General features: G+C 38.7%; 3 protein-coding genes across 4 annotated transcripts in view; 2 read left to right on the top strand and 1 right to left on the bottom strand.

Annotated features, from left to right (window-relative positions):
* ch25hl1.2 (cholesterol 25-hydroxylase like 1, tandem duplicate 2) lies at positions 1-1201 on the top strand. The gene has a single exon (XM_007566424.2). It carries the CDS (start codon positions 174-176, stop codon positions 1005-1007), a length of 834 nt encoding a protein of 277 aa, XP_007566486.1. The 5' UTR covers positions 1-173; the 3' UTR covers positions 1008-1201.
* A 1213-nt stretch (positions 1202-2414) lies between these two features.
* tspan3a (tetraspanin 3a) lies at positions 2415-6905 on the top strand. Its single transcript, XM_007566371.2, has 7 exons — positions 2415-2608; positions 4147-4338; positions 4517-4591; positions 5037-5138; positions 5265-5411; positions 5498-5581; positions 6148-6905. The coding sequence occupies exons 1-7, from the start codon at positions 2543-2545 to the stop codon at positions 6238-6240; spliced, it is 759 nt and encodes a 252-aa protein (XP_007566433.1). The 5' UTR covers positions 2415-2542; the 3' UTR covers positions 6241-6905.
* Positions 6906-7809: 904 nt separating this feature from the next.
* Positions 7810-12728, bottom strand: part of pstpip1a (proline-serine-threonine phosphatase interacting protein 1a) — a 13230-nt gene continuing 8311 nt past the window's right edge. The window contains exons 8-15 of one of the 2 annotated variants that reach the window (XM_007566367.2): positions 12429-12474; positions 12109-12188; positions 11506-11604; positions 11325-11421; positions 11087-11174; positions 10874-10950; positions 9349-9446; positions 7810-9249 (exon numbers count right to left, since the gene is read on the bottom strand). In XM_007566367.2, coding sequence (XP_007566429.1) covers positions 9118-9249; positions 9349-9446; positions 10874-10950; positions 11087-11174; positions 11325-11421; positions 11506-11604; positions 12109-12188; positions 12429-12474 — 717 coding nt within the window. In that variant the 3' untranslated portion in view covers positions 7810-9117. The remainder of the gene's footprint in view (positions 9250-9348; positions 9447-10873; positions 10951-11086; positions 11175-11324; positions 11422-11505; positions 11605-12108; positions 12189-12428; positions 12475-12728) is intronic. The other variant, XM_016678817.1, reaches the window with a different exon arrangement.

Raw genomic sequence — 12728 nt, 5'->3', positions numbered from 1 at the left:
CCAGTTAACCAGGGTGCATGAATAATTTCTCGGATCTGTTTGATACTCGATGCCACCCACGCTGAGAGCGGAGCATAGGCAGACACTCGTGGGCTGAAGTGTTCAGCAAAGCTGCTGTGTCTGACTGCAGCATCTTCAGTCATCAAAAAACTGCCTCTGATTTGCTCCTAAGGATGGCTTTTGCAGATAACACCATGGATACCTGGACAAATTACTTGGGACAAAACTCTCTCCTGCAACCTCTGTGGGACACCCTGAGGCTAAACTACCGGGACTATGTGAGATCTCCACTCTTCCCCATTGTGCTAACCGTGTCTTCGTATTTCATCTTCTGCATTCCTTATCTTGCTTGTGACATCATGGGGAATAGATGGCCATGGGTGCAACAGTTCAAGATACAACCTAGCCACCGGCCGACAGCCTCTACATTGCTCCACTGTGCCGGTGTCACCTTGTACAACCATGTGTTTCTCGTGCTCCCTGCTTCAGTGGCTCAGTGGTTATGGAGACCACCGGCGGACCTCCCGGACCAGGCTCCCAAACTGCTAGAGCTGATTGCCGGGGTGATAGGCAACCTCCTTCTCTTTGACTTCCAGTACTTTATTTGGCACCTGCTCCATCATAGGATCCGCTGGCTGTACGTCACCTTTCATGCCATTCACCACAAGTACTCCTCTCCCTTTGCTCTTGCCACCCAGTGTCTGGGTGGCTGGGAGCTGGTCACAGTGGGTTTTTGGACCACTCTAAATCCTGTCATCCTGAAATCTCATCTACTCACCACATGGGCTTTCATGATAGTGCACGTGTATGTTTCGGTGGAGGATCACTGTGGCTATGATTTCCCCTGGTCCACATCTCGCCTGATTCCGTTTGGCATGTACGGAGGACCCAGCAAGCATGATGTGCACCATCAGAAACCCAATACTAATTTTGCACCTCACTTCAGTCACTGGGACAGAATATTTGGCACACATGCCGACTTCAGCTTCTGTAATGCTATGAAATAGCATGCATTTGACAGCAGTTGTATTACAGGCTTGTGCTATAGTATGGCTGTGCATGACATTTTTCTTATAAAAACACATAAACAGATGCATAAAGTTAGTGAGCTGCTTTATTGAAAATGCATCAAATTCTTGAGTGTGTTTCAATATCCAGTAAGTATGCTTATGTAACAAACTCCAATAAAAGCATTTGTCACAATATGTGTGGTCTAAATTAATCATGAGTCTCAAATTTGTCTACAAAAATTTAAGATCATTTAAATAGAAGATATCATTTTTTCGACTACCTTGAAAACTGTGTACCAACTTCAATTATTATAATAAAAATGACCAAAATAGACAGATTGCTTAACACTATGCTGGTCATTGATACAGTCTGTGAGGTTTTCCACATTTCTTCATTAGGTTACAAAAACATTCATCTGTGTAACTTATCTGAGAATTATATATTATAGACTGACACAAAGTAGTTGTGAAAAGAAATAAAAAATAAGACATGCTTTTTAAAAAAAAAACAACTGAAAAATGTGACATGCATTTGTGGTCAACCTCCCTCAATCAAAATGTTGTCGAGCCATTTTTTTGCTGTAAATGCACAGGTGTGTCTTACAGCATTGCTAGACCATGAAATGCTTACCCATTCATCTTTGAAAAATAGCTCAGTGTCATTTGGATCAGATTGAGACCACTTATAAACAGTGATTTTCAAGTATTTCCACAGATTCTCGACTGGATTGATCTCTGGTCTTTGGGCCTCATGTTCTAGTACATGAATATGTTTTGATCTAGAGTTGTAGTGCTTAAGGTAAACTTGCTCCTCATTTTCAATTCTTTTCCAGCCTTCAGCAGATTTTTTGGCTTGCTCCATCCGACAAATGATGTTGATTAATCATGAATGTTCTCTAACACGGAATAGAGTACCATTAAGCAACAAAAAGGTGGCTTCTACAAATAATGTGGCTTCAGGTGATCATGCCACACTTTTTTATATGATTTAGACATTATTTTTCCACAAATAATGTGTATTACTTATAGTTTCTCTTTGACATAAGATCTCAGTAAACTACTCTGAAGACTGTGTAAATAACAAGATTAAATTAGAAAAAGTTTCGTAAATTTGTTAAACACTGTCGTCTATCCAGTAACTCACATTGGTACAAAAAAATGGCAGAAAAAAAACAGTATCCATTTGGCCACTAGATGTCGGCAAAATACCTCCTTTTAAAGTTCACGCATTTGTTTTGTTTTACTCAAATTTGCGATAAAAATGTTTTTTTTTGTTGCAAATAACCTATCTTGAATATAACAATTTAGATCATATGGGTTGGTTTGGTAAATTATTTATTTAGCGCTCGCTGCTTGTATTCCGGATGTTGGTGGCGCTGTGTCGCTTCCCTGTGTGTCTCCGTGTATGCGCAGAGTTGGGATATGGCTGGCGGAGAGGGCAGCAACAGTAGAAGCAGCAGCAGAAGCAGGGACATGTTTGAGTAAAAATCTTCGTTGTTTTCTCTCAGGAGCAGCTTTAAATCTCCGCATTAATGATGGGACAGTGTGGAATTACGTCCTCGAAGACGGTCCTGGTCTTCCTAAACCTGATATTTTGGGTAGGTTTGCAGGTTTTTTGATTGTTATTATTATACATGCGTCACACAAAGTGCACCCCTCCACCCACCACATTAGCTTAGCTTGTCTGTAGTCAGCTGCCCAGCCAGCTTCAACATGTCTGATATCTGTTTCACGAAAGATTCACAGAAAGAATAGCAGTAGAAACTAATCCACTTCAAAAAAAATGCAGGGTATGATACTGTATAATTTCCGCTAATTGTTTTTGTATTTGTTAGCTGAGTTTTAGCGTTAAAGGAGCCTTTGTTTGCAGTTGTAGTATGACTTTTACTCTTCCTACGGGTGGGGGATCCTGTGTAGATAAAAACAGACCACAGAATGATGCAGCAAAATTGTTTGCTAGTGGTCTAAAAATAGCAAACTCACATGGCAGGAGAGTTGTGTTAGCTCAAATCAGGGAACAAAACGTAGTTTTAATGGTAGGTGCATGTTGAGTTGTTTAAATGAAGACAGATAACTTATTGGGAACAGTAAATTGCTTTTGTAACAGGTAGTGTATGGCTTCATAGTAATGTACAAGACAGAATCAGCTGAGCCTGCTAAGTCAAAACGATCCAGTTTTTTTTAATTCTTTGCATATAAATGAAAATAAAGCAAATATAGAGATAAAAACAATAATTTGACTACATGACCTCAAAATTGTGGAATGTATGAGGATAACAAACGAGTCCAAATAAAAATATCTTAAAAAAAAAAACAAAAAAAAACGTAACTTTGGCTACAATTGCAGGCAAAAACACAATATTACAATCTCACTACTATACAGTGTAGAATAGTTTACTTAAGTTGTATTTCAGGACAATTAAACACGGAAAAAATTAAAATTGTTCTGATAGCTAAACCAACAATCCAGTATTTTAACCTTTTTCTAAATTACAATCTCTGATCAATTGGTAGATCTCAGTTTCTGTTTTCTGTAATTATTTATATTCTTATGGTTCCAATTTCTTATTAATCACTTAAAATATTGGAATGACAATATCGGTTGTTTGGTAACATAAGGAGCAACTCTTGCTGCGTTTTTTGGAGCCAATATTTTAAAGGCTTGTTGTTTTTCAAAAAATGGGTGGTTGAAGATTTTTTTTCTTTCCTTTTGTTATGAGGGCAATTTAAGGTTAAACGAATTTAAGCATTATGCTGGTAAACGTATACACCCTCGAGCAAAGCAGGTTTTAAGCAGCAACAAGTTTTCCCTGAACTGGTTTTTCCAGCAGCAACAGCCAGAGAAAACTTCCAGTTAGGGTAACCTAGAAGAAATGCTTTAAGTACTGATATATAGCAACAGCAATCAAAAAGAGATTGCACAAATTTAATATGCAGAAGAGGCAAGAAAATGCATTGTTTCAGAACATGACATCAGCTTTGAAGCATAGTGATGAAACAGTAGTGTTTTGGGTTCATGTTTCACCTGGTGAAAAACCAGGTGAAACGTTTTTGAAGCTTTTTACATTGTGGTGGTTTTTGCGTTGACAGCAAAATTAAAAGTAAATGTAATGTAACATTTTCTGGTTACCCACAGGCCGCTGCTGGCATCCTTTGCTATGTTGGGGCCTATGTATTCATCACTTACGATGACTACGATCACTTCTTCGAGGACGTTTACACTCTGATCCCTGCAGTCATCATCATAGCAGTAGGCGCGCTGCTTTTCCTTATTGGACTCATCGGATGCTGCGCGACAGTGAGAGAGAGCCACTGTGGACTTACCACGGTGAGTAAACCAGTCCGACTGCAACGTTGCACGTTTTATTTCACCTAAAATTCTTTTCCAATTCATTCTGTTTGGTTAAACGTCGAGCCACAAGCAGTGAATAATACATTTGGAAAAAGTAACTTGAACAGTGGTGTCTACTATCCATGTACCTATAATCTTGAAATCCAATCCACAGTTTGTCGTCATTCTCCTGCTGGTTTTCATGACGGAAGTGGCTGTGGTGGTTCTCGGATACGTTTACAGAGCGAAGGTGAGAGAGAGAAATGTAATTGTCTAATTTGCGACGCAGGCCATCTTTTCTGGTAACTCTTGAATTCAACTTCAGATTATTATTGGCAGTTTAGCTAACGTCCTCCTGCTAACAAAATTGCTGACCCGTAAAATTGAGAAGCACAGGAAAGGGTGCAGGCTACTTGCTGTGTGATGACTGAGTTGACTAGAAAAACCAGAGGTAGTGGATCGTGGACTTTCATCTGTGTGGTTTGACATCACAATATGGACCGGTCTGGCAAGCGCTTGACTCAATTGTCTTAGCATTATCATGTGGACAAATGTCTGTGTGTGCATGTGTGTGTGTACTTAGCCTTAAGCAATCCTCCACCTTCTCCCATTAGCTCATGTTTGCTGTGAGGCTGTTAAATATTGTTTTTGTAGCTAATAGAGCAGTAATGTTTACCCTCCTTTATTGTTTCCAGGTTGAAGATGAAGTCAACACTTCTATCATGAAAGTTTATGACGAGTACAATGGCACGAACAGCAACGCCCAAAGCCGGGCCATTGACTATGTTCAGAGACAGGTAAATAAAATTAAAAAAAAATTTAAAAAACTTTTTATTTGTAAGCCATCCGCGATGGCCTTGTGTTGCTCCAGCCGTGCATCTGTTTCCAGCCATCATTATCGACTTTGTTGTTTTCATTTTCAGCTTCAGTGCTGCGGCATCCACAATTTCTCAGACTGGCGGCACACACACTGGTATAAAGAATCGAAAAACAACAGCGTTCCCATCAGTTGCTGCAAAATTGCAGGTTGCACAGGGTCTCTTACTCATCCTGAAGACCTCTACCAAGAAGTAAAAAGGCTTAATTTTTTATTTATTTATTTTTAATAAGGACTTGTAGTTTTGTATGTTTGAACATAATTTGTGTGTATTTGTAGGGCTGTGAAGCGCTGGTCGTGAAGAAGCTACAGGAGATTATGATGTATGTCATCTGGACTGCGCTGACGTTTGCTGCCATCCAGGTAATTCGCTCTACTTTCCTTGTGTCCTGATTTTGTCCCTTTTGTCCACCCCTTCTCTCTCTCCATTTTTGTAGTTTCCTGATTTTTTTTATACAAAATTTTATTTAGAAACAACATGAAGAAAATGCTTCTCATCTGTTCACATAGAGTGATATAACCTTTCACAATCCTCTTTTCAGTTTGTTATATTAATCTAGACAGCATACCCCTTCATGTGATCATTCAATATCCGGTATCTAGTATTCCTTTCTCTTCCCCCTCCGCCCCCTCCTTCCTTCCCTTCTCCTTTCTCCTGTTTCCACTTTCCTCCCTCTCTTAGAAAAATGGGGAAGAAGAAGAAAAAAAAAATAAATCAATATCATTTTGAAATAACTTTTTAGAACCATAAAGTTTCCCGATTTTAAGTATTTCAATTGTAGAAACAGCTGCTCTAAAACCATAGTGCGACTTAGTATTTAATGTAATAAATTGGATGTAAAGAACTAATACATAGGAAAAGATGAACCTGGAATAGTATGGGATATATCGGTTGATAAAAGTGTGGGAATGTTTGTTTATCTTTCCAGATGTTGGGGATGCTGTGTGCCTGTGTCGTGCTGTGCCGCAGAAGCAGAGATCCTGCCTACGAGCTTCTTATCAGCGGGGGTACCATAGCGTAAAAAGTGAAACGTTTTTCTCAATTTTTCTGAATATGTATCTTTGGTGAGAGGATGCAAAACCTGTGATCATGCTTTATCTTTATACACTAAAAGTAAATGTATGTTAAAGTTAATCATATAAAAAAAACATTTGGTCCATTTTATTTAACTCTTCTGAAAGTTACCCATAATACTTCTCCTTTTTGGTGGGATCTGAGGTTTATGTTTGTTTTCACCCAAACCAAATTTTGAAAACACGAGTTATGTATAGACAGGATAGTTTCCTTATTGTGGTTTGCATTATTTCTATTTTTGAATCTATCATGTACTTGAATGACAGACGGAGATTTCTACTTTGCTCCTGCTTTCTGCGGATGCCTAATACTCTATTTTAAATTTTAACGGCATAAAAAATGGACACCACCATCTCCTGATTCAGCAGCATGGTTTTGTGTGCGAGCTCTTACAGAACTGGCTTTAACTTATGTGAGCTTTATTTTAGGAAATACATGTATTTAACCTTTGATGTATTAATTGGTTTTCAGATAGATTTTGTTTTTCTCTCATAGCCGTTTGTCTGTCCCAGGTACTCTACTACAATATGGTTTATTCATATTGTCTCATATAGCAATGATGAAACTGAAGAATGTAAATAATGTGTTTAAGTAAAAGTTGAGAACAAATGATATCTCTTTCTGGTTTGTTCAGACATCTGCATGACAGCTTTACTCTTTTTCTTATGCAATTTTACTCTGTCAAGATTTTGGTGTTTCCCCGTTATGTCAGTTTGTAAAATTCTCAGATTGTCCCCAAGCTAGTTGTAAGATACTCAGTTCAAAATAGTATTTCTTCAGGATGCAACGGAGATATGGAAAAGACCATATCTTTTTACCGTAACCTTTAAAAATTAAGCTATTATCTTTTAAAGTTAACAGATTGTACCATTCACTTAATGTATGAAGCACAGATGAAGTCAAAATGATAAAAGGTTGCTGCTTCCATGGGATTTAATTAGGAAAGTAGCCGGCAACTGACACCAATGAGACACGGTTGATTTATTGACCATCTCAAGAAAATAAAGATATTCTTTTGGTTGATCCATCTGGTGCATAAAGGTAAGTATTCATCCAATGCTGGGACGGACAGAAATCTGCAATCAGTTTTTTGGGGAACGGTTAAAATGCCATTTCCAAGCAATTTAAGATCAATTTTTCCGCAGTCAAACTTTGTTGCCTTGAACAATATTGTTTTGTACGAATGTTGTAATTGTGTATGTACTTTTATTGACCTGTTTAGCTCTGGTCACCATCTACAGTTGTTATTGTAGATGGTGAATTTGCTCAATTAGAGTTGAGCAAATTCACCCAAGGGTTAACAATTCTCAGAGAAATTGCAAACTCGCAAACCCCAGAGCTTCATATTAAAGCCTACAGGACTCTGTTAAAAATACACAGAACAAACATGGCTCGTTTCTGTTGCCCAGAGACTGCCTCTTCATTGTGACTCAACTTTTGGTGTGCAAAGTTGCGTCTGCAAGAAAAATTAGCATACCTCAGCTGTCATGTGGTGGAAGGTAATTTGGACTCGTTATGCAGCCATTTGCTCGATCACTCTGTATAGCAAAGTATTATGGAGTCAAACGTGAGGCCTTTTAATCAATAGCTTGGCCTAGACTGGCTCATCAATAGGACAATGATCCCAAACACAGCAGGAAATCCACAAAAAGCTCAGAAAACGAATGCAAATGTTGCAATGGCCCAAGACTTTGACGCCACTGAACTGTGGCATGATTTGTATAACTTGCACAAACCTCAAAACCTGAAGCAATGTTGAGAAGAGTGTGCCAATAAGAATGTGATGAACTGAGTTATGCATAAAAGGCCTTTCAGTTACTTCAATACATGGTGGCTTTAACAACTCACATAAGTGATATTTTTTCTTGCATAGCTTGTACAAGTTTTTGCTTCGTCTTTGTCAAATAATGACAGCATGGAGTCCACAGGATGCTTCTGTACGCTTGCAGCTGGATATACATAATATCAAATGTGTCAAAGACCAATTCTTTTTTTGTCATTTCCTGCTAAGTAAAACCAGAGCTGGAAAAGTGCTTGCCATTATCTAGACTGTCATTTTTTATATGTTTATTTTAACCCTGCTTAATCACATGACTCCATTGTTGCCTCTGCAGGTCACTTGTGAAACTCTTTTTGCATTCTTAAAATGTCTCTGCTGTGTTTATAAAAGTAGTAGCTACCAAATGAGTGGCCTCTCACCAAAGAGCACCTAAGACAGCAGTGGCCTAATATACCTGACCTATAAAAGGTTCAAATCTTAATATGAATATTTGCATGCCTTATAAATACAAATGGAAACTTTACAATTATGTTTTTTTATTTTTATTTTATGCAAACAAGACATAAATTACATTCAAGGCAACAACAGAAATCATACAAAACCTTTGAAACTTCAGACTCAACATTGAACTAAAAGTGTGCGAAGAAGTTTTAGTGCCATGTTTCTGTGCAAAAGATCTGCACGACTCTTTGTTGCCAACAGCTTGAGAAAGAGACGCTAAGATGATCCCAAAATAGATTAGTTTTACACTAATTGCCATATGTGTAAGTGCCATTATTTACAGATACATGTATGTAACATTTATTTAGTTTGGATTCTTGGCATAAAGTGGGCTCAGTGTGTTGTGATCAACCTTTAGTTCAAAGGATTGTAAAGAACAAAGAAAATAGCTTGCTTTTGGAAATACGCTCTACGACCAGGAGGGGCTGCCGGGTGTTGGCAGGGGGACCTTTTCTGAAAGCGTGCATGCCACTGAGATGCCTTGTGATTTCAAGGTACAAAACCATTCTGAAATGTACATGTAAAACAGGCTGGCCTGAAAACTTATTCCTTAGCAAGATAAGAACCAGGAACCAGACCAGACTGACCATTTCTTTGCACTGTCCACCAGCCATCTTCTCCCTCATCTATCACAACCACAACATCCCCAACAGATATTGAGAGTTCATCTTCCCCCTAAAAGAAGAACAGCAACAGTCAAGTTCACAAATTGTCCCTAAAAGGCAAGAAAAACGGAAACTCTACATCAATAATAACCAGTGCCAATGACCAGACCTGTGCTACATAGTCGTATACAGCCTTGTACTCCTTGCTGCTCTGGTTGAAATTCTGGAGTCCAGGAATGGAAGCATAAACACCCTCCGATGTTCCTGCTGAAGACAAACAATTGGTTATTATTAGGCTGAAGGTTGCAATTAACAACTCAAAACATGGACCATGGAAATAAATGTCTTGATCTAATTATGTCATTTTCTATCCGGTTTAATAAATGTTTTGAAGATAATCTTCAGTATCATTATTCTAAACCCTCAGTAGATGAGCAGTGCTGTTTTAAATATTCCTCTGTCCAAATAACAAATGTTAGAAGACATGACTGTAGAAGACTGACAGCGTTTTCTCTTTTTTTCCTTTTGCCTCTGTTAAACAGAGCGCACCAGTTTTTGTCCTCAATATAGTAACTCATTTTAATATCTGCTGTGTTAACACAAAGGCGTTGACTGTCTTATCTCTAGAGTTTTGTTTCTCTTTTGACTGAAACAGGTTTGGGGTTAGAGCATTGGCAAACTTTTTTTTTGTGCTACGGCCACAAACATCTATGTATTTCATTAGGATTTAAAATGATTCACCCACACAAAGTACTGCAAAATTGTATGTGTTTTTACATTATGAAAATCTGAAAGGTTCTGCATATTTAGCCCTCCTTACTTTGATGCATTTAAATAAAATCCAATGCAAACAGTTGGCTTAAATAGTAAATAGAGCCTGTCTGCTTGTAACCTATTCTCCAGCTGTCCTGTGTTGGTCTCTGAGGTTTTCTAGAGAATAGTAGTGAACAAGTGTTCACTGACGTATCATGAAGACTATGGAAAACCACAGAAAGGTCAATAAGGAGGTTGTGGAGAACAGAGTTAATTATAAAACAATACCTCAAGCTTTGAACGTGTTATGGTGTTGCAGCACATCATATGAGTCTGGTTTAACTGTGAGCAGAGGTTCACCGACATACAGTCAATGCTACAGCACAATGGTTCATGTGCTTGAATGGCCCAGTCAAAGCCCAGACCTAAATGCAACTGAAAATCTGAGGTGAAACTTAAGATTTGATGTTCAAAGACATTTAAGAGTGGGCAAAAAGTTCAACACCTATAAATTTGGTAGATTTGAACATATAGACTAAAGGGGGCTGCAACTGCAGCAAAAGTATTGACTCGAGGGCGGGCTTATTCATATGCATGCTGTACTTTTCAGATTTTTGTTTGTCAAATTTGGAAACCCATCTATCGTTTATTTCCACTTCACAATTCTGCACCACTTCGTGAAGATCTGCTGCATAGATGTCAATGGAACCGATGCCTGTGGTTGTCAAGTGACAACATGTAGAAACGATTTAAAGGTTATTGCAAAACCTGTATTTCTGTGGAGATGCTTTTTATAGAAGAGAAGCTAGAAGTTAGTTCACTGGTTGAGAAAAAGTTTGTAAACTAAATTTAAGCAGGGTATGGCTTTTGTTCATCTTGCTTTGTCTGGAAGAATCATTATGAGAACTTGTAGGATGGGTTGAATAGCATTGGTTCAGTACCAGGAGGTTCTGACACTCCTTCATTGATGGTCAGCTTGGAGCCAAATGTACAGCTTCCTGGCAGCAGATTTGAAATCCTAAAGATTATAAAAAGCTGTTAGAGAAGTCCACTAAAACATGACTGAGAGAGAGAGAGGAAGAGAGAGAGTGCAAGAGAGAGGGAGAGAGAGCAAGAGAGATGAGAATTATTTTTATTGGTTGTCATAATCCAACCTTTTCTTGACTCCCTCTACAAATCCAGCACTGCCGTTTGCCTGCACAGAAGCATTATTCTCGTAGTAGTTTTGATATCCAATCGGAGCTGTGGGCAAAAAAAGAGGCATTAAAATCGATTCAGTAAGCTCCACCTAGCCCTTATGTACTGCCTATTCAGCTGAAAGATTATATTGAAATGATTTCTCAGAACAGAACATATTCAAATCAGGAGAAGAAGCCTGCAGGCATTACATACCTGGAGGTGTCGGGTTGCACTTTCTCATCTCCACAAAGTTGTTGTTGTCTGTGATGATGTCACAGTTTTCAAGCGAATTCCGTACATTCTCATAACACTGAAAGAAAAAGTTCGTCAGGAAGGAAATGTAAATATGTGGCGCCGTGTCGCTGACAGCTCAGTAGGTGTGAAATCAGCTTACCTCGTCGTCTTTGACACACTGCATCGACAGCTGGTTACAGTGCACCCACAAAGCATTCCTTACGACACTGATGCGATCTTCTTCTTGCTGCTGAAACATCTGGAAGACATTGGTTTTTGGGTTTACATAAATGTGTTTAGCTTCTAGTTGCAACTCCATATTTTAAAACTCATATTCGTTGGCATTAAAGAACATGTTCAAGTCTACGCATGACTTGAACATGTTGACTAGTATGACTTTTCAGTGTGTGACTTTTCACGAGTATGACTCTCTTTCTGATTTGCTGCTTTGTTTTTGTTCCCTTCTGCGCCGGAACATGCTGTGCTTTGACAGTGTTCACCTGTAACTGAACTTATCGGGATGCTCACAGCTGCTGTAGCGCTCCAGCCGTGTTGATGCTATCAGTCACATTCAGGAAGAGTCGGGGCACGGAAATGTATTTTCAGAATAATGACTTACTATGTGGTGTGCAAAGGGGAGGTGTTACATATCCTGACTGAAATAAAACAGACGTGCCACCAACGCTGCTCTGGCGCCGCGTTGGTGGCACGAATGAAAAAGCATATTCTAAGTAACAACTGGAAAGGAACGACAGCGTCTTACCTCACAGATCTCAACATGCGTCGACTCCCACTCTTGTCGAATCCGGTCAAGCTGCTCAATGTTTGACTTGTACTGGCTCTCTAAAGGCAATCCACACCAGTTTTACGTGTGAGATATAAAAGTACCACTTTTGACAACCTCGTGTTTACATTCTGCGTATTGTACTTTTCGTGGATTAATAGGAAAAAGGAAGTAAGCATGACCGATATTCAGAAAAGAAAAAAAAAATCATGTTCCTGGTAAACCACATTGGATTATAACGTAAAACATGAATTTACAAGTTTTTTTCTCCTTAAATTATCGAGCGTCTTTCTCCTTACCGGCTTCAGCTGCAGCTTCTCTGCACTGTTTGGATTTGTTGTTCATCTAAAACAAAAATGACAGAGGAAAAAAAAAAATAGTGCATTTCATTTTTTTTCTGTTTTTTCATCTTGCTGTGCAAAAGGATAGCGTCACCCTCGTTTCTTCATACTTTGAGTCAGACTGTTATTTAATCTTCTAATGTTGAGCTGGTCGTGAGTTTTTTTTTCTTCGTACATTGATAGTTCATTTTCATTGCGGTACCTGATCATCTTAGAGGAAAATACTTTCACATTTGTGCCAATCAAATGTAAATTATA

Source organism: Poecilia formosa, unplaced genomic scaffold, assembly GCF_000485575.1.
Source record: "Poecilia formosa unplaced genomic scaffold, Poecilia_formosa-5.1.2 Scaffold191, whole genome shotgun sequence".
Taxonomy (NCBI): Eukaryota; Metazoa; Chordata; class Actinopteri; order Cyprinodontiformes; family Poeciliidae; genus Poecilia; species Poecilia formosa.
Note: the sequence above shows the minus strand (reverse complement) of the source record. Positions and strands in the feature narration are given on the sequence as shown.

Excerpts from the sequence above, each read along its gene's own strand:
- tspan3a (XM_007566371.2), top strand. The coding sequence starts at position 2,543 with ATGATGGGACAGTGTGGAATTACGTCCTCGAAGACGGTCCTGGTCTTC. Across the intron at positions 4,592-5,036 it reads GATACGTTTACAGAGCGAAG|GTTGAAGATGAAGTCAACAC; the intron begins GTGAGAGAGAGA and ends TATTGTTTCCAG. Across the intron at positions 5,582-6,147 it reads TGACGTTTGCTGCCATCCAG|ATGTTGGGGATGCTGTGTGC; the intron begins GTAATTCGCTCT and ends TTATCTTTCCAG.
- ch25hl1.2 (XM_007566424.2), top strand. The coding sequence starts at position 174 with ATGGCTTTTGCAGATAACACCATGGATACCTGGACAAATTACTTGGGA.